The following is a 22317-nucleotide window of genomic DNA, read 5'->3' on the forward strand; positions in this document are numbered from 1 at the left end:
CCAACTGGTCAGGGGGCCAACTGGGACTGTGCGGGGTGACGACTGCCGGGGCGGTTTCTTTGCTTTGTTTTTTTTTTCTCTGTTTTGTTTTTTTTTTCCTTTTTAGTTGGTGTACGTACCCCCGGGTAACCCGGAGCGGCTTGCGTGACTGGGTAGGTGTATAGATGTTTTATTTTTTGTACATTCTATGAATAAAGTATATTTTTTCAAATAAAAAAAAAAGGTGACGAAACATCTGAAAACTAACCTTGCAGCTCAGCGAGCAAACTTACATCCAGAATACTTTGAACTGCCCTTCCTTTTATCCCTATTCTAGACTCTCCAACACCAGGCTTCTTCAGCCATAGAAAAATAACAGCGCAGAAAAAAACTATTCAGCTTTTGATGTCTATACTGGCTGAGTATATTAATTGCCTGTTCTCATTCCACTTTGTAGCATCACATCCACAGCTTTGCAAGTTACAGCATTTCAGGTACAGATCCAGTTTCTTCTAAAATGAGTTCTCATTGCAGGTGCCCAAAACAAGGAATTAAGAGGTCTAAAAGGGGTCATGAAATATCTTTAGCAAACAGGGTTAAGGACAATCCCAAAGCTTTTTAGTGATACAAAAGGAATAAGACAGTAACCAGAGAAAGGGTTGACCCACCCAAGGACAAAGGTGAGAAGTTATGTGAGGAGTCAGAGAAAATGAGTACGATTCTTAATGAGTACTTTGCATTGGTATTCACCGAGGAGAGGGACATGACAAATGCTGAGGTTAGGGACAGATGTTTAATTACTCTAGGACAAGTCAGCATAAGGAGGGGGGCAGTACTGGGTATTCTAAAAAGGCATTAAGGTGGACAAGTCCCCAGATCCAGATGGGATCTGTGCCAGGTTATTGAGGGAAGTGAAAGAGGAAATAGCTGAGGCGTTAACAGATATCTTTGCAGCATCCTTGAGCACGGGTGAGGTCCCGGAGGACTGGAGAATTGCTAATGGTGTCCCCTTGCTTAAGAAGAGTAGCAAAGATAATCCAGGTAATTATAGCCCAATGAGCCTGACACAGTGGTGGGGAAGCTGCTGGATAAGATACTGAGGGATAGGATCTATTTACATTTGGAAGAAAATGGGCTTATTAGTGACAGACAGCATAGTTTGTGCAGGGAAGGTCATGTATTTACCAACTTGATGGAATTCTTTGAGGAAGTGACTAAGTTGATAGATCAGGGAAGGACTGTAGATGTCATATACATGGACTTCAACAAGGAGTTTGATAAGGTTCCCCTTGGTGGGCTGGAGAAAGTGAAGTCGCATGGGGTTCGGGGTGTACTAGCTAGATGGATAGAGAACTGGCTGGGAAACAGGAGACAGTTGTAGTGGAAGGGAGTTTCTCAAAATGGAGAATGGTGACCAGTGCTATTCCACAGGGATCCGTTTTGGGACCACTGTTGTTTGTCATGTACATAAACGATCTGGAGGAAGGTATAGATGGTCTGATTAGCAAGTTTGCAGATAACACTAAGATTGGTGGAGTAGCAGATAGTCAAGGGGACTGTTGGAGAATGCAGCAGAATATAGGTAGATTGGAGAGTTGGGCGGAGAAATGGCAGATGGAGTTCAATCCAGGCAACTGCAAGGTAATGCATTTTGGAAGATCCAATTCAAGAGTGAACTATACGGTAAATGGAGAAGCCCTGGGGAAAATTGACTCACACAGAGATCTGGGTGTTCAGGTCCTTTGTACCCTGAAGGTGGCAATGCAGGTCAATAGAGTGGTCAAGAAGACATATGGCATGCTTTCCTTCATTGGACGGGGTATTGAGTACAAGAATTGGGAGGTCATGTTACAGTTGTATAGGACTTTGGTAATGTGGCAACCAGAACTGTATGCAGTATTCCAAATGTGGTCGAACCAAAAGGATGTGGGTGCTTTGGAGAGGGTGGAGAGTCAGTTCACCATGCTGTTGCCTAGTATGGAGGGCGTTTTCTATGAAAAGAAGTTGAGTAGATTAGGATTATTTACAGTAGAAACATGGAGGTTGAGGGGGGACCTGATTGAGGTCTACAAAATCATGAGAGGTATAAACAGGGTAGATAGCACGAAGCTTTCCCCTCCCCCCACCACAGCGGGGGACTCAATTACTAGGGGTCACAATTTCAAGGTGAGAGGGGAAAAGTTTAAAGGAGATATGCGTGGAAAGTTCTTTATGCAGAGGGTGGTGGGTGCCTGGAACACGTTGCCAGCGGAGGCAGTAGAGGCGGGCACGATAGCGTCATTTAAGATGTATCTAGACAGATACGTGAATGGGCAGCGAGCAGAGGGACACAGATCCTTGGAAAATAGGTGACAGGTTTAGATAGAGGATCTAGATCGGCGCAGGTTTGGAGGGCCAAATGGCCTGTTCCTGTGCTGTAATTTTCTTTGTTCTTTGAAAACCACCAAAATTAGCAATGAATTCTTGACACCAGTCACAGTTTTTCTTATGACATCTCTAATAGCTAATCACCTTAAATCTGTGACCCTGGTAATTGATCTGTCCCCTAGGGAAAAGAAATCTTCCCTGTTCACGATGTCCAAGCCTCTCCTGATTCTGTGCACATTGATTAAGTCATCCATCAGCCTCGTCTGTTGTGATGGTTCCTCGGTCTACACCTTCTCTGTAGCTGTAGCTATATTTTACATACTGTTCTATTACCCTGATGTACTTACTTAAAGTATGATTTGTCTGGACAGCACACAAAACAATACTTTTCACTGTATCTCAGTACATGTGGCAGTAATAAATCAAATAAAATAAAATAAAGTAAGGAAAAACAACATTCGCCTAACTAATCTTTCCTCAGAGCTGCAATTTTAAAGCCTTGGCAGCACTCTGGCAACAAAGAAACATGGAAAATTCTTACAAGATTGGACAGACTAGCTTGTAAGGAGGGTGCTTTCCCGAGCTGGGGAACCTAGAACGAGGGGACACAGTAACAAGATACTGGGAAAACCATTTAGGACTCGGAAAATTTCTTTACTCAAAGAGGAATGAACTTGTCTTTATCACAGCAGACTGTGGAGGCCAAAATCACTGAATACATTCAAGAAGGGTACAAATAGATTTATAGATTTTAAAAGCATCAAGGAGTATGGGGAGAAAGCAGACAAATGACCCTGACATACAGGATCAGGTATGATCGTACTGAATGGTAGATTCAGCTCAAAGGGTTGAATGGTCTTCGCCGGTTCCTAGTTTCTCTGTTTCTTGTAAATTTTGTCTGTGCTATCTCTGTAATGTGGTGACCAGAACTGTGCCAAAAACTCCAGAAGTGGTCTCAACACTTTCTTATATAGCTCAGAAGGAAAGCATCTTGTACGCTTTATCATCTTATCTACCCAACCCGCCAACGTTTGTGACCTGTGGACATACAATCTAAGGTCTCTCACTTCCTCTGCTCCATTTATTACAATTTAATTGATTGTGTATTCCCTTGCTTTCTTTGTCATCCCCAAATACTTAACCTCACACTTCTCCACACAGACTTCCATTTGTCATGTTTTTATCCATTCAACCAAACCGCGGCAACATCCTGCAATCAACAGTCATCCCCTTCACTGTTTGTTGCTGTGCCTTCTTTTAGATCAAACTTGCCATATTCCCCTGTAACTTATAGGCTTTAATTTTGATATTTTCAAAGGGAAAGAGACAAAAAGCGAGTAACTGTAAGTCAATTAGCTTAACATCTATTGTAGGAAGAGGATTGGAATCAATTATTAAGAAAGTAATGGCAGGACACTTAGAAAACCTTTTTTTTCAATTCATTTGTGCAAAGTGGGTGTCGCTGGCTGGAAGGCATATCACCCCTGCTCCTTGTTGCCCTTGAGCTGCCGTAGTTCACCTGCTATGGGTTGACCTACAAATTCATTAGGGAGGGAATTCCAGAATTTTGACCTAACAACAGTCAAGAAAATGTAATATATTTTCAAGTCAGGATGGTAAGTGGCTTAGAGTGGGAACTACAAACTACAACTGCTCGAAGCTGGAGCTGCAACCGTCCTGGCAAGTGGGGAGTATTCCATCACATTTCTGACTTGTGCCCGATAGTTGATGGGCAGGCTGTGGGAAGTCAGGAGATGAGTTACGTGCTGCAGTATTCCTAGCTTCTGACCTATTGTAGGTACTGTGTTTATGTGATGAGTCAAGTTGAGTTCTGGTCACTGGTGACTCCATGGATTTAGATAGTGGGGGATTCAGTCAAGGTAACACCATTGAATATCAATCAGTGGTTGTCAGATTATCTTTTATTGGGTGATGGGTGACATTTGTGTGGTGCAACTGTTACTTGCCACTTGTCATCGCAAGCTTGGATATTGTCCAGATTTTGTTGCTTTGAGCATAGACTGCTTCAGTTGCTGAGGAGTCGTGAATGGTGCTAAATTTGTTCGCTGATGATTGCACAGTTACTCTTACCTCACTTCTGGAATTCAGCTCTTTTGTCCATATTTGAACAAAACCTGAATGAGGTCAGGAACTGAGTGACCCTGGTGGAACCCAAACTGGGCATCATCAAGCAGGTGCTCATTGATAGCACTGTTGATGACAACTTCCATCACTTTACTGACGATTGAGCGTAGATTGATGGGGAGCTAACTGGACGGGTTGCATTTGTGTTGCTTTTTATGTATAGGACATACTTGGGCAATTTTCCATATTGTCGGGCAGATGCCAGTGTTGTAACTGGAAAAAGCTTCGCTAGGAAAGCAGCAAGTTCTGTAGCACAAGTCTTCAGTAGTATTGTAGGAATGTGTCAGAACCTTTGGCCTTCGTCTTATCCAGTATCTCTAACCATTTCTTGTTATCACATGGAGTGAATAAAATTGGCTGATGACTGGCATCTGTAATGCCAGGGACCACCACAGGAGATGAAGATGGATCATCTACTTGACACTTCTGGCTGAAGACTGCTGTGCATGTTTCAGCCTCATACTTTGCACTGTTGTGTTGGGCTCTGCCAACATTGAGGATGGGAACATTCATGGAGCCTCATTCTCCAGCAATTTGTTTAATTGCCTACCACCTTTCACGGCTGGATGTCGCAAGACTGCAGAGCTTACATCTGAGCCATTGGTTGTGGGTTGCTTAATCTTTGTTTATCACTTGTGGCTTATGCTGTTTAGCATGCAAGTAATCTTGTTTGGTCGCTTCACCTGGTTGACACCTCAGCTTTAGGAATGCCTTGTACTGCTCCTGGCATGCCTGCCTACACTCTCCATTGAACCAGGGTTGTTGATAACGATCGAGTGGTAAAATCCTGGGCCATGAGATTGCAAATTGTAGTGGAGTACAATTCTGCCACTGTTGAGAGCTCACTGTGCCTCTTGGATGCTCTGTTTTGAGTTGCTAGATATTTGAATTAGAATTAGAATTAGAATTTTTTTGAATTAGAATCCCTACAGTGTGGAAACAGGCCTTTTGGCCCAACAAGTCCGCACTGAACCTGAGAACATCCCACTCAGACCCATCCCCCTATAGCCCACCTAATCTACACCTCCCTGAACACTATGGGCAATTTTGCATGGCCAATCCACCTACCCTGCACATCTTTGGACTGTGGGAGGAAACCGGGGCACCCGGAGGAAACCCACGCTGACATGGAGAGAATGTGCAAACTCCACACAGTCAGTTGCCCCAGGCTGGAATTGAGCCTGGGTCCCTGTTGCTGTGTGGCAGCAGTGCTAACCATTGTGCCACCGTGCTGCCCCCATGCCACTGTGAGAATGTGTAAACTCCACAGAGACAATCACCAAAGGCTGGAAAAGAATATGGGTCCCTGGCACCTTGAGGCAGAAGTGCTGACCACTGAGCTAGCCTAGCATGTTCCATTTAGCATAGTGATAATGCCATACAACATGATGCCTCCACACGTTTTCAATGTGAAGGCGAGACTTCATCTCCACAAGGACTGTGCGGTGGTCACTCTTACCGATACTATCATGAACAGATGTATGTGCAGTTGACAGATTGGTGAAGATGAAGTCAAGCATGTTTTTCCTTCTTGCTGGTTTCCTCACTACCTGCTAAAAGCCCTATCAAGCAGCCATGTCCTTTCGGACAACTAGCTCAATCCATAATGCTGCTGCAAAGCCACTCTTGATGGCGGACACTGAAGTCCCCCTCCAGTGTACATTCTGTGCCCTTATCACACTCGGTGCTTCCTCCAAATGTTATTTAACTTGGCAAAAAACCGATATATAGCGAGGGAGGACAGTGTGTGGTAATCAGCAGGAGGTATTCTTGCTCATGTTTAACCTGAAGCCATGAGACTTGGTGTCCTTAGACAGTGTTGACGATTTTCAGAGCAACTTCATCCTGACTGTATACCGATATACTGCCACCACTGCTGCGTCTGTCCTGCTGGTGGGAAAGAACACATCAAGGGAGAGTGATGATGGTGTCTGGGACAATCATAGTCTAATCAAGCAGAAGCAGCATGGCTTCATGAAAGGGAAATCGTATCTGACCAATTTATAAGAGTTTTACTAGAATGTCTCAAGCAGAGCAATTGGAGGGGCACCTGTAGATGTGTTGCATTTGGACTTGCATAAGTTGTTTGATAAGTACTTCACAAAACATTAAGTCATAAGAGTCCATGGTGTTATAGGTAATAAATGGGCACGTATATAGAAGTGGCAAATAGACAGCAAACAGTGAGTGGGGATAAGGGGTTCTTTTTCAGGTTAGCAATCTGTGACCAGTAGAGGTCATACAGATAACATCTGGGGCTATAACTGTTTAGAACACATATTCATGACTGGGGGAAGGAAGCACATGTATTCCATTGCAGGCAACACAAAAATAGGTGGAAATGCAGGATGCAAGTGGGATATAAACAGTATAAAGTGGGAAAAACTGAAATTGCTGGTAAAACACAACTGGCCTGATAGCATCAGTGGAGAGAAAGCAGAGGTAATGTTATGAGTCAAGTGACACTTATTCAGAACTGATTGTAGCTAGCAAAAAGTAGGGATAAGTTGGGGTGGAAGGAGTAAATGACAGATGGAGAGAGAGTCTGGACAAGAGAAAATCAGTTGGGCATACAAAGGAATAGGTAAAGGTCAGCCTGAGAGAATCAATAGCTGCTAATGGGGACTGTTAGTGGTTGACAATGAGTTTTTGAGGTAGCAGCCCATGTGATGACAAGTCCCAGTATTTGGGGGTTGGAGTAAGGACATGGAAAAAGTGTTCAGTCCCTAAAATCAATGAACTCGATATTGAGTCTAGGAAAATGAGGTGTTGTTCTGCTAGCTTGCATTAAGCTTTGTTGGAGTACTACAGCAAACCTTGTGCTTTCTCTCCACAGATGCTGGCAGATCTGCGGTGTTTTTCGAGAAACTTCTATTTTTGTTTCTGATTTCCAATAGCTGCATTTCTTTGGTTTTTTTGATTACAGAATGGTATTGATAGGTTAAGTCAGTGGTTGAAAAGTCGGCAATTTGAGTAAAATGTGGAAAATGTGAAGGGTTGTTGTAGTGGGTCATTTCAATTTCCCCTATATTGACTGGAACTCACTTTGTGCTTGGGCCTTTGATGGGGCAGAATTTGTAAGGACCTTTCAGGAGGATTTCTTGACACAGTACCTAAACAGTCCAACCAAGGAAGGGGTTATACTGGACCTGGTTTTGGGAAATAAGCCCAGCCAGATAAGTGAAGTTTCAGTGGGGGAAAATTTCGGGAGTAGTGGCCATAATGCCAAGAGTTTTAAGAGTCATGGATAGGGATAACAGCAGGCCTCAAGTGAAGGTGTTAAATTGGGGGAAAGCAAACTACAGCAATATTTGGCAGGAAATGGAGAATTTCGATTGGAAGCAGCTGTTTAAAGGTAAATCCATATTGGACATATGAGAGTTTTTCAAACAGCAGTTGATAAGAGTTCAGGAGCAACACATTCCTGCAAGAATGAAGGATAGTTATGGCAAGTTACGTGAACCTTGGATGATTTTGGATGTTGTGACCTTGGTCAAACAGAAAAAGGAAGCACACGTAAGGTCCAGGAAGACGGGAACTGACAAAGCCCTGAAAGTACTTAAGGAAGATAGGAAAGAACTTAAACAAGGTATTAGAAGGGCTAAAAGGAGTCATGAAAAGTCATTAGCAAACAGGATTAAGGAGATGAAGGGTTTAGGGCCGAAACATCAGCTTTCCTGCTCTTCTGATGCTTCTTGGCCTGCTGTGTTCATCCAGCACTACACCTTGTTATCTAGAATTAAGGAGAATCCCACGGCCTTTTATACCTATGTAAAAAGCAAGAGGGAATCTATGTGTGGAGCCAGAAAAGACAAGTGAGGTCCTAAACAAACACTTTATGTCAGTATTCACCAAAGAGAAAGAATTAGTGGAAGGTGATCTCAGGGAAAAGAGTGTTGAATTTGTAAGCCAAGTAGCTATTAAAAAGAAAGAGGTGGTGTGCATCTTAAAATGCATTAAGGTAGAAAAGTCCCTGGGTTCTGATGGGATCTATCCCAGAACATTCAGGGAGGCAAGAGAACAAATTTCTGGCGCATTAACAGATATCTTTATGAGAAGGATTGTCAGAGGCTACAGCAGGATACAGATCGCGGGCATAAAAATGGCAAATCGAGTTTAATACAGACAAATGTGAGGTGATTCATTTTGGAAGGACAAGTACAGGTGGAAATTATACAGTGAATGGCAGAGCCCTTATGAGTATTGATATGCAGAAAGATCTGGGTGTGCAGGTCAACAGATGACTTAAGGTGGAAAAGCAGATATATAAAGTAGTTTAAAAAAAATACCTATAGCATGCTTGCCTTTATTGGAAGTAACACTGAGTCTAATAATAGGTAAGTTATGCTCCAGCTTTCAAGTTGTTTAGTTAGGCCACATTTAAAATATTGCGTACAGTTCTGATCACCACACTACCAGAATGATGTGGATGCTTTGAGCCCAGAACAGAAAAGGTTTACCAGGATGTGGCCTGGTATGGGGGATTTTAGCTATGAAGAAAGGTTGGATGGACCGGGTTTGTTTTCACTGGAATGCAGGAGGTTGAGCGGCGACTTAATAGAGAAGTTTATAAGATTATGAATGCTATGGATAGAGTGGAATGTATGAGGCTTTTTCCCAGGGTGAGGGGGTCAATTACTAGGGGACACAGGTTGGCTGGGGGGCAAGTTTAAAAGAGCTGTGCGAGGCAAGTTTTTCACACAAAGTGCAGTGAGTGCCTGAGACGCCTGCCAGAGATGGTGGTGGAAGCAAATACAATATCAGCATTCAAGAAGCACCTGAACGAACACATGAATGGGAAGAAAACAGAGGGATATGTGTCCTGTAAGTGAAGACAGTTTTAGTATGGAAGGGCAAATTGCTTCGGCGCAGGCTTGGAGAGCCGACGGGCCTATTCTTGTGCTGTACTGTTCTTTGCTTTTGTAGTCCTCTGCCTTATGATGCACAACAGGGATTCCAGCTGCCACTCAAGTTCTGAAACCCAGAGCTTAAGCCTGTGAGGTGTGTCCACAACTTCATATATACCACAGATCTGCATTTCACGTGGCTGCTGGGCAGGACACTGGAAATCAAGCCCTACTGTTCCTGGAGTTGCCACAAATGTTATAATTTTAATCAAAGTATGCAAAATTCCCCAATTTTGGTCCCAAGTCACGGACCAGCTTTCTGTACTTAAAAAGCATTGTTATTTATTACAAAGAGTGTTGAGTTACAGGAAAATATTATGAACTTATGAGATATAACTCTACCAATGAAAACTGTAACTCTTTTGTAAAACCCCTACTAAACACTTGGACAAAAATCTAGTGCTATATGTGAAGGGAAAAGCTGGGAACACAGGACAATGGTATCTGGAGGCATGATTCACTTAGATGATCCTTTTGTCTTGTCAGGACTTGTTGCTCTTTAATTTCTCTTCTTCAGGCACTTTCACTTGTTTGCAGGTGGCACAGGGTTACTAGTTCACAAATTATAACTGTACCTACATGTTAACCTTATGAGATTCTTGAACTAAGATTCCCAAGTCCCTTGGTCTTTCAAATTTCCGAAGCCTCTCCCCAATTATAAAATAGTCTATGGTTGTATCCTTTCTCCCAAATTTCAAAACTTCATAGTTTCCCACATCTGCTACTTTTGTCCCCTCTCCAGCCTGTCCGGGTTCATCTGCAGCCTCCCTGCTTCCTCAACATTATCTGCCGTTCCTTTGTGTCATCTGCAAACCTAGCAACAATGCTCTCAATTCTTTCATCCAGATTGTTAATGACTGATCTTGAAGATGACAACACGTGTTCAAGATGCTTTAAGGAACCAGTGGCATGAAATTCAAAATAAATACAAGTAAATCCAATAAACTTCTGTTACCGCAGAACAATGAGAACATATGGCCTGGCATAAAAAACAGTAGTTCCGGCAAATAACATGAATTCATTTAAGGAGAAATCAGATTAATACAGGAAGGAGAAAATAAAAAGGATGTCAGTAGGATAAATGAATTAGGGTGGAAGGAGACTTCTGCTGCATAATTTGCAAATTGTTGGGCCAAAGAACATGTTTTTATGCTGTATATTGTACATATCATATTCATGCTTGACCAGTGACAGCTGTGTAGAAAAATAGTGGTGAATTTCCTGGGAATACACGGCCGTAAGTTGGAAAAGTCCCATTAAATAGTTGCAATTACGTCTCAACAACTCATTCATCCTCTTTTGAGTACATAAGATCATAATTGAGGAAAGGTGTTTCCAAGAATTAAGCATGTGGCTAAAGTGAGGAAGTGGTCTACTTCCTGGGGCTATAAACCAACTTCAACATTAAAGAAAAGAGACTGGCAAGGAGTGCACTGCAGTTTTTTTTTGAGGTGACATCCAAAACATCATTTCAATATTTGCTTCATCTCAGTGGTAGACTGATTGTGTGTAAAATAATCAAATAACACAGCACAGAATTCAGACCATGTTTATGCTGCCTTTTTCTAAGAGTAGTCTAATTAATGACAATCCCAGGTCTTGTTCTTATCCCTTCAACATTTTTTCTCATTCAAGTAGTTATTCAATTCTCTTTTAAAAGCTAAAATTAAAGGTGTTTCCATGGCTGTGATCAGGCAGAACATGCTAAATCCTAACCAGTCAACATGTAAAAAATAAATTCACCTCTGACTCTCTTGCTGATCAGCTTGAATCTTTACCTGTTAGTGATTGACCTTTGGCTCTCAGAAATATTCTCCCTGCATTTACTGTATCCAAATTTTCTGTGAATGAAACATTCGATGAAAATTTTCTCAAGATTGGCATTCTAATAAAAATGCAACCATCACTAGTCCATTTAACTGAACGTAAACCCTTGTTCCTGAAACTATTTTAATCATTCCCAGTAATCAGTACCCAGTCCAAACCCTTTACATAATCTATATATTTACCTAATTTTTGGATGGAAACCTATTCTCCCTCTGAATGAGTATTGTGTAAATCCCTAAGTTTCTGTGCCTCTTGCTGTTTTTTTCTTAATATTGTTCCTGAGTAAAGTTTAAGAATTGTCAAATTTTTTTCTGTCTCACTGAAAGGGTTACAGGTTTAGACTTCATCTTACTTCATGAACAACTTAATACAAACAGCAGTCAAATAAACTTGGCAAGGGTAGAGACAAGAATAAAATCCAACACATATTGTTTCAGTTTAGCCCTTTATTGATTCCATATGCTAAGTCTCAAAGGAAATATTCAAGATTCCTCTTTCACATAAGCTGACAGAAACATTTAACCATAAAACTCAGCCACAATCAGTGAGCAAATGGCTTTCAGTTTCCAGATTAATTTATACAATGAAGACACCCACAGCTGAGTGTTACTGATGAGGTGAGGTGAAAAGTTAGCAAACGAAACCAATATTAAAGCTGTGTTTTACCACAATCATATTGCAGTTTTGTTCTGTGAAACACCTCGCCTGAGAATCTGGGAACAATTTAAGGACTAGAGTGACCCAAAACCCAAAAGGCAACCAAAGAAATTCATCAGGTACGAAGTTACAATTTTATTCAGAAGCTAAAAATAGTAATTAATTTAGTCTTTTACTTATTACACCTCAAAGTGTTTTGAATGCAATTTGAATGAATTTTGATTGTGTTTCCATGAAAGAAAATAAAGATAAATTGAAGACTCCAAAGGACATATTTAAATTGTATTATCACCCAGATTGGAAAAAATACTGCAATTTTCATTTCTCATCATGAAGTAAACTTTGTAAATTGGTCATTTTGTAACAAACACTCCATTTCACAGAAAGACCAAGTATAAAAATCACAATGATTTAAATACAGTTAATTTAATGGTATTTTAGTCTTCTTGTTTTAAAACCAGCAAAAGTATATCAACATTCCAAGAAAGCAATATAGTTTGATACAACGATAATGGATCAGGTTACTCATTATCTGATGTGTTTTTCAATGAATAGGTCATTGGCCTCCACAAAAGAACTTCGATTGCAGGGATGTCTGGCTTTTACTCAGACTAAATGATCTTCTGGAAATTCAAATTGTATCATGCTAATCATATAATATTTCCTTAAGTAATTACTAAGGTGTTTATATAGATTAAACTAAGAAGTGTGATTAGTTACAACTGTATGTATTCAGTATTACTTCAGTTAGCTTAAAATGGCAAAACATTACTTGCAATAGGTAGTTATCTGCAGTTATGTCAGTTCATTCTTATTTTCACGAAAAATTACTGTTATATAAAATGTATACATCAAGTAATTTATTCCTGCAGAGGAATGTGCTCTTCCTGTATTAGGACTTTTAATATGATTTATTTTTAAAACCTTGATGTAATCTGAAACAGTAAAATATGGAAGTATACAAGAGGAGAGTTAAGTTTTATAACAACAATCTTAAAATTAAACACAAATCTGAGGTCCATAAGATGTCAAACATTACGCTAATAGTTATATGAAGGATTTTTTTACCTCGTGAAGGCTTCTTTTCAACTCAATAAAACAGAATTAACATTTCAGAAGTGCTTTTGCCTAATGATAAATTAACACAGACACAATTAAAACTACTGTGCTTTGCTGTTGATAATTCAAAACAACACAAAAGCAGTGCCACTAAAACAAACTGTCAATTTAATGCAGCACTACAAAAACAATGATTCAGTACAAGAATTTAAGGTGAAGCATGCATTTTTAAAGAAAACACATGGAAAGACTTATCAAACTGAGCTTTGTAAAGTCAAGGAAAGAACTGGATTTGCAGAGAAAAAAATTAAAAGTTCATTTTTACTATCAGTTTGGAAAATTGTATGCCCCACTAAGCTACCATACAAAAATGATTTCTTTCTTATCCTATATAGAAAACCAAATTTGACAAGTATACAAAAATGCAACATGGGCCATAATAGACCCTCCACAGCACCCCTCTCTCCTGATGACAATGATGCATCCTCAGTTAGAATTCAACAGGTGCCGGTACATTGCATTCTTCACGCATAAAATCTGACGGCAAATTATCACAAGTCATTGAGTTATGGAGATGTACAGCAGGGATACAGGCCCTTCAGTCTAACTTATCCATGCCAACCAGATAGTCTGTATCAATCTTGTCCCATTTGCCAGCATTTGCCCCATATCCATCTAAACCCTTCCTGTTCATGTAACTATCCAGATGCGTTTTAAATATTGTAAATGTACCAGCTGCCACCACCTCCATTGGTAACTCATTCCTACATGCACCACCCTCTGCATTGGAAAAGTTGCCTCTTACATCCATTTTAAATCTTTTCCTTCTCACCTGAAACCTATGACCTCGACTCCCCTACACCAAGAAAAAGACCTTGGCTATTCACCACTCTACACGCCACTTATAATTTTATAAATCTGTATAATGTCATCCCTCAGTCTCCATGCTCTATGGAAAATAGCTTCAGCGCCTATTTAGCATTTCCCTACAGCTCAAATTCTCCAAGCCTGGCAACATCTTTGTAAATCCTTTCTGAACCTTTTCAAGTTTCACAACATCCTTCTTATAGCAGGGAGGCCAGAAATGCACACAGTATTCCAAAAGTGACCTAACCAATGTTCTGTACAGCCGCAACATGACCGCCAAACTCCTATACTTAATGCACTGACCAATAAAGGCAAGAGTACCAAACGCTTTCTTCACTACCCCGTCAAGATGTGACTCCACTTTCAAAGAAGAGTGAATGCGCACCTAAGGTCTCTTTGTTGGGCAACACTTCCAGGACCTTGCCATTAAGCCCTGATTAGCCTCACCAAAATGCAGTACCTGACATTTATTTGGATTAAACTCCATTTGCTACTCTTTGACCCATGTGCCTATCTGATAAAGGACCCAGTGTACTCTGAGCTAACCTTCTTTGCTGTCCACTTCACCACCAGTTTTGGTGTCATCTGCAAACCCATTAACTATAACTTTTCTATTCATATCCAAATCATTCTTATAAATGGCAAAAAGAAAAGTGGAGCCAGCACTGATCTTTGTGGCACACCACTGGTCACAGGCTTCCAGTCCAAAAAGCAACCCTTCACCACAAAGGGGATAACACAGTGTGGAGCTGGAAGAACACAGCAGGCCAGGCAGTATCTGAGGAGCGGGAAAGTTGATATTATGGGTTGGGACCTTTCTTCAGAAATGGAGAGGGGGAAGGAAGCTCAGGAACAAATAGACAGAGCAGGGATGGGGCTGGGGAAGTTAGGTGGGACGGTGATAGGTGGATGCAAGTAGGGAGTGGTCAAAATTGGTCAATGCGATGGGAGGAGTAGATCGGTGGAAGAAAAGTTAGACACCTTCACCATGATACTCTGTCTCCTACCTTCGAGCCAATTTTGTATCCAAGTGGCTAGTTCCCCCCTATATTGCACATAATCTAATTTTGCCAACCAGTCTCTCATGCAGAACCTCATCAAATACCTTACTGAAGTCCATATTGACAATGTCCACCGCTCTGCCCTCATCAATCTTCTTCATCACTTCTTCGAAAACATGGACGAAGAGTTTCTCCAACATGCAGCATGAAGTCAAGGGGAAAGACTCAGTATGATGGAGTCGTACCGGAAGATTGGAGGGAGGCAAATGTTGTTCCTCTTTTCAATTGATGGAAGTAGTCTAGTCTCATGTATCTCACCCAATCTGTACCATGAGCCTTACACGCTGCTCAATTCATCACATTCTCATCGTTAATCCACCAATTTTCACCAATCATGATACATATTTAATCTTCATAGTTTCTAAGAACAAAACACTGTAAATGCTGGAAATCTGAAATAAATAAAAACTAAAATGCTGGACATAGCAAGTAAGGCCATGACTGTCTTCACTGATGTCCATGTTTGAGGTCAGTGTCCCTTTTTTAGAGCTGGAACTGCTCAGGGATATAACACATTTAAAACCAGACTTGGAAAAGTTTCAGGATGAAAGAACAAACAGAAAAATCTGTGACAGGGTGAAAGGCAAGAATGCAAATAATATGATTTTATTTTTACAGGATTCTGTTCTCAATATCAAGTTCAGTGATTGCTAATCATATCTCTGCCCTCATTTCTTCTAATGACATCAATTACCGTCTGCTCTCCCACTTTTACATCCTGGATACATATTTTCTTCCTTTCCTTGATCAATCAATATCTTTTTTTCACAAAACCCCTTTTTATTAATTCTTGCGGGATATACTCAGCAGGTTAGGCAGCATCTGTAGAAAGGAAAAGGAGTGCTTTCGTTCCAGGTTGTTGATCATTCATCAGACATTTGCATATTTACAGCATTTTCTATTTATTTTAGACTCTGCACCATTTAACTTTTGTACCATCTCCCCACACCCCCAGCCCCTCACCTCAATCATCCTTTTTCCCTTTTAACCACTACCTGACCTGAAGCATTAACTTGTCTTTCTGCAGATGCTGCCTGTTGGGCTGAGTTATTCCAGCAGTTTTTACTTTATCCTTGGCTTCACCTCCCCCTCTCAAACAAATCACTGCTGCATCTTCATATACACATCTCTTAGATTCTACACACTATTTGCTAGCAGGCATGACAAGCACAGCATATGACCCTTACATACTTGTCTCTCTTGTAGGACAACTTGGCACACAATTGCAAGCAACAGGACTTAATTGGCAGAGCTGACACAACCATACACTCTCACTCTGCTGAAAGATAGAAAGCTTACTGATGTGGTAACAATGGACACCATTGTCAACGAAAGAGCTGACAGCTCAAATCTAATCCTCCCTATCAGCATCTGACATTGCTCACATCCCCTCAATCATTCCTGATTTACAAGCTGCAGCTGGTGTGAGCTTGCAACTCAAACATTAACCCCACTGCCAGACTACCCTCACCATAATCACACTGTTTTGCCTTTCTCCAATCAGATAATCAAGAATTGCAACTTGGTGAGGCAATATTGCAGGAGCAAGAAGAGGAGGAAAAGACATGTGCTGAAGAAACCCTGTCACTTTCTCACACTTGCAGAAACCATATCAGACATTTGCATGATACTACTGAAACTTGAATAGAGGAAAGATCTGCACATGGTGAAACATTTGAGCATGAATGGGCTGTAGCCGATAGAGGGAGAAAGTTAGTGCAAATGCAGTTTGCCAGAGGGCAAAAAGACACAATGGTTCAGTTGCAGAGGGCTCAATTGAGGAATGTGATGGGGCAACATGCAAAAAGAACTGGTGAATATGGATACGTAAAATTCTTGGTGCAATGCAGCCTGCTGGAAAGCCTGTAGTCATCGTCAAGGATATGAAGTAGTCCAACAACGACCTTAAACATAGTGTCACACAGAGCCTGTAGCTTGTCCTTCCCAATGCAGATATGGTGGGCAATCACGCAAACACAATTGTAGACCCAACCATGAAGCAATGTCTGATAGGCATCTCAGCTTTCATAGCAACACAAGTAGAAGCCATCTGAACATTACAACTGTAGCCCCAGATGAAGTTTTGTAAACTCAGCTTGCTGCCATACCAGCTCAGACTACTTCTTTCATGGATGAGAATATCAGTGTTCAATGAGGCTTGGTGGATGTCAGTGTTCAATGAGGCTTAGTGGATTTCAGAGTAGCCTAATAAATGAAGCAAAGTGTGTTGTTGAACATTAAGTGAATGTGGGAAACCAAGAGAATTCGGATACTGTAAATTAGGAATAAGAACAGAATTTGCTGAAAAAGTTCAGCAGATCTGGCAACATCTGTGAAAAAAGTTTTGAGGAAGGGTCACTGAACCCAAAACATTAACTCTGATTTTCCTTCAAAGATGTCGCCAGACTTGCTGAGCTTTTCTAGCAACTTCTGTTTTTGTAATTGAATGGGGGAATTAGATGCGCATTCACTGGTACTACAGTCAGATAAGATGATCTAGCTTTGCTAGAAAACAGCTCTGAGTCCCTGCTTTCCATATACCTAGTTGCAGGGGCTATACTGTCACTATGACAAGAATATGGAAAATGCAACCGACTGCATAGAAGTGAGATATGGACTTTGCAGAATACTGCTTTGCTTAAGTACCCAATAGTCTACTCAATCAAATTTCAAATGGTACTATGCCTTTCGTCACATATGATGTCCATGTGCACTTGCGTTGTGAACCAGTATCTCAGCACATGTAGTCCATGTATAGTACTCGTCAGCCTGGAGCAACCCTCTAGTTTCATAAGGATGCTGAAACACAGATCGTACAACTAACTTTCAGAATAAAGACATCATTGGTGTTGCCAGGACCATGGGGACGTCTCCTAATCTGATCAAGCCACATTTTCATTCTGTCTGATTTTCTCTGGCAAAACAACATGTAAGGTGCTCATCTCCCAATGCAGACAGCATGTTGGTAACCTTTCCATACAATAGTGAAAGCTGAGTTGAAACATATTGGAGATGTCTTAAAGACAGAGTCACAGAGTTTTTACAGTATGGAAACAGGTTCTTTGGCCCATCATGTACGCGCTACCCACCAAGTAAAACGTCATTTGCTCCAGACCAAAAGGAGCTAAAGACAAAAATATTTATGACCAAGTTTGTCCTCATATAGCTGCAGGTCTACCTCGAAGAAGGTAACAGATTTCAATGACACTATTTCTGCCTTAGAGTAAACAAATTATTCACTCAAAACCGTGGGATGGAAATGGTCCTCCTTCTTCTCAGCACTGCCTCTGCATATGTACCACTTATGATGCAAGCCGACTACAGAACCAATGATTGAGAACAAGTGAGTACCAAGGCCTTCACAGCATGTGATTGTTAAAAATTCTTTCATGGGATAAAGATGATAAGGCCAACATTTTTTGCCAATTGCTAATTATCCTCAAGAATGGTTGCAGTGAGCTGCCTACTTGAACCAAATTTGGGACTGGGTATGTGAGTTTCTCCCTGCTCCCAAACACATTTCACTGAGCAAAGTTTAGAGACAGTGTTAACTGAAATGCTGGAATCAAAAATGATGCTGACAGAGTTGAATGATCGTTAGGAGTTTAACTGACACCATAATCTGCCTGACCTGCAAGCTTCAATGATGCTTCAAACCTACCCCAAGAAGAGTCTGAAGCTGTCAGCTCAGCACTACAAATCTGAACCAATGGCGCAAATGCTATTTTCAACCTGAAGTGCTTATAATGTATACACTGTGAAATAGAAGTTGCATGCTGCTCAACTTGGCTTCATCACAGGTAAAGGAAATTAAGTTGAACTTCAAAAAAAATTTGAAACAAAATCTATATAAAGAGTTGCTTAAACATGACACCAAATCTATTGCTGGGGAGAGATTTCAAATTACTGCATCTTAACCTGGGGACTAATGAACAATGATCTAATCCAAATCCATCTCAACACCATCCTTAATTACCCTTGAACCACTAACCACAAGATAGGTGGCAATTTAACTTGAACTGACAGACTATGCCAACAGACATACTGCAGCAATACACACTGTTTAAAAAAAATAACGGAAACCCAAGGTCTACCAATACCATCAGTATTGGTTTGCTAATAGATTAGCAGAAAGTAGGAATAAGTCAGTCTTTTCCAGGCTGGCAGGATGTCACGAGAGGTGAGCCACCGGTGTCAATATGGGGCTTTCAACTTTTTAAAATTTATGTAAATGATTTGCTTAAGGGATCAAAGACATGTAGCTAAGTTTTCTGATGCAACAAAGATAGGTAGGAAAGTGAGTTGTGAAGAGGACATAAGGACCCTACAAAGGGATATAGATAGGTTAAGTGAAAGGGCAAAGATCTGGAGAATGGGGTACAATGTGGGAGTGTGAAATTGTCCATTTTGGCAGAAAGAATAAAAAGGAACAGTGACAGGAAGCAGAGAAATCTGTTGCCCTTAAGCATGAATCAGACAAGGTGAGTATGCAGAAAAAACAAGTAGTGAAGAAAACCAATAGAATGTTGTGGTTTATTGAGAGGGAAATTGAATGCAATATTGGGGAGATTATGCTTTGAGTAAAGAGGGCATTGGTGAAATCACATTTGGAGTACTGCACACAGTACTGATCGCTGTATGGTAGGATGTTAACGTGTTGGAAGCTGTTCAGAGAGGGTTTATTAGACTAACACCTGGAATGAGCAGATTATCTTGTGAGGAAAGATTAGACTGGCTAGGCCTGTAACCATTGGAGTTCAGAAGAGTCACAAGTGACTGAAATGAAACACATAACATCCTGAGGAGACTTGATCAGCTGAATGTTGACAGAGCTGGGAAGATGGGTTACAAAAAAAAGGGTTGCACATTTAAAACATTCATAACAAAACAGAGACAAGGAAACTCTTTTTCTCATGTCAGAGGGCTGAGAATCTTTGGAATTCCCTTCCTCAAAAAGCAATGAGTGTGTGCTGATAGCTTCCTGATTACCAAGGAATAAAAAAAAATCAGATATATGCAGGAATATAGCATTAAGTTAAAATCAGATCAGCTATGATCTTACTGAATGGGAGAACATGTTCAAAGAGGGAAGTGGCTGACTCTTGTTCCTTGTTCATATGTAATCTAATATTCTTAGCCCTCTTATGTACAGTAGACAAAAATTATAACGTGATGCTTTTAGCTTTGAAATACACAATGCTTTCATTAAAGCTTCAATTAGTTGGAGATCTTTAGTCAAAAGTTATAACTTTTACTCAAGGAGAAACTACTTCACAATAAGGAGGCATCACAAAAATATAATGATTATGGTTCTACAGAATTAACTAAATCTTGTACAAAGGCTTCAGGTAGCACTGGCATAATGAAATTATTGAAATTAAGTGATTCATTCAATTAAAAATAATGTATATCTGCAAATATGTAAGGTATTCCAACAAACATTTTCGACATGCTGAAGTGGTCTGGCACCAAAACATTTCCTGCCAAGTCAAAATACAAACAGCAATGCACTGAATCATCAGCTGAAATCATGTGCTGACGTTCTGGGCTAACTCACAAACATCTGACAGAGATAACAACATTACACTTGAGCCAAGCTGTCACTCAAAGATCCTATAAGATTACCGAAGATTGTTCATCTCGGCAGTTCAGTCAAAGGTCCTGTCTCAAACATCAAAAACTAACCGAAATTAACTGGTCCTAATCTGATATTCTCTTGCTTAAATTTGCTTCATATAAAGATTTGATCAGCTAAAACAAAATCATATTAACTTGTTATATGTAACATTAGATGCTATATAGACATAAATCTTCTGTTTCTTCCACACCTAATATACCTTCTGGTTTCCATCAACACAGCTGCATGCCGATGTGATTTAAAATACAGTGTTCAATGTAGTGCTTAAAGAATATTGTTGATCACCAATGTTGCCTTGTCAGTGTCAACCTGTGATACCAGTGAATTGTTGGCATTGTATCCTGACAGAGAGACTGAGTAGTCAGCTGCATCCTGCTTACCAACACATCAAATGAATGGGATGCTATTTACAAACACACTAACCTGTTCTGCGCCATAGTTCAAATGTATTTGCAAGGTTAGACATCACAAAGGACTTCCTCGTAGTCCACCCATCCTGAGCCCATCCATCCTGCTAGTAATCCCTCTCAGTCTGAACAAAATGTTATCCATCATTAGCAACACACAACAAATTCACAGACATTGAGTCAATAATCAATCCTTTCTTTAGGTTGGTTAAATTGCACAAAAACCCACAGGTAATATTCCTTTGTCATTTTTAATACAGACGTTTAGTGGACTGTGATCCTATGGGAGGTGCAAGTTGGCCATTAAATAAGTTTTCACCTTACACCTGAAATTTTCTGGCTTAACCAAACAAAATTATTCAATATTCCAGCACAACATACAGGATATTGATTTTCAGAGCTATCTTAAAGATCAGAGAGATCTAAAAGATAAAGCCCTAAAATGGAGTACAGCCAATTTTGAGGGTATTAGGCAAAAATTTCCAGAAGATGATTGGGAGACACTGTTCGCAAATAAATGAATGATTGGAAAGTGGGAAGCCCTAGAAAATGAGATAACCAGAGCTCAGATAGCATGTTCCTGTTAGTGTGAAAGGCAAATCTGGTACATATGGGGAATGCTAGATGACGAGAGAAATAGAGGCTCTAGTCAAGAAAAAGGATGAGGCCTATGTCATATATAGACAACTAGGCTCAAATGAGTCCATAGAGCAGTATAAGAGCATTAAGAGTATTCTCAAGAGGAAAAACAAGAGGGCAAAAAAGGTACATAAGATATTTTTGTAAAATACGTTTAAGAAGAATCCAATGAGATTCTACTAATACATTAACAGAAAGAGAGTGACTCAGGACAGAATAGGGCCCCTTAAAGATCTGCAAGGCTCCCTGTGTGTGGAACCGCAGGAGATAGGTGAGATATTAACGAGTATTTTGTGTCACTATTTACCATGGATAAGGAAACAGAAGCTAGACAACTTGGGGAAATAAATTATAATAACTTGAAGAGATGGTGCTGGACGTCTTAAAATGCATAAAGTTGGATAAATCCCTAGGACCTGATCAGATGTATTCCAGAACTTTGTTGAAAGCTAGAGAGGAGATTACTGGGCCCTTGGCTGATACAGGTGTATCACGAGTAGCCACAGGTGAGGTATCAACAGACTGAAAGTTGGCTAATGTGGTGCCATTATTTAAGAAAGGTCACAAGGAAAAGGAAAAGGGAACTGCAGACCAGCTGAGCCAGGGAACTACAGACCAGTGAGCCAAAGCTGATGGAGGGGATTCTGAGGGGCCGGATTTACATGCATTTGGAAAGGCAAGGACTGATTAGGGAGCGTCAACAATGGCTTTGTGCATGGGAAATCGTGACTCACTAACTTGGTTACGTATTTTGAAGAAGTGTC

General features: G+C 40.6%; 2 protein-coding genes across 3 annotated transcripts in view; one reads left to right on the forward strand and one right to left on the reverse strand.

Moving 5' to 3' along the window:
• Positions 1–22317, reverse strand: part of cenpp (centromere protein P) — a 307375-nt gene that overhangs the window by 161788 nt on the left and 123270 nt on the right. The gene's annotated exons all lie outside the window — the stretch shown is intronic.
• The window catches only part of omd (osteomodulin), a 35726-nt gene continuing 25163 nt past the window's right edge, over positions 11755–22317 (forward strand). The window contains exons 1-2 of one of the 2 annotated variants that reach the window (XM_048547321.2): positions 11755–12001; positions 18092–18212. In XM_048547321.2, the coding sequence (XP_048403278.1) occupies positions 18199–18212 (14 nt within the window). In that variant the 5' untranslated portion in view covers positions 11755–12001; positions 18092–18198. The remainder of the gene's footprint in view (positions 12002–18091; positions 18213–22317) is intronic. The other variant, XM_048547322.2, reaches the window with a different exon arrangement.

Source organism: Stegostoma tigrinum, chromosome 11 (assembly GCF_030684315.1).
Source record: "Stegostoma tigrinum isolate sSteTig4 chromosome 11, sSteTig4.hap1, whole genome shotgun sequence".
Taxonomy (NCBI): Eukaryota; Metazoa; Chordata; class Chondrichthyes; order Orectolobiformes; family Stegostomatidae; genus Stegostoma; species Stegostoma tigrinum.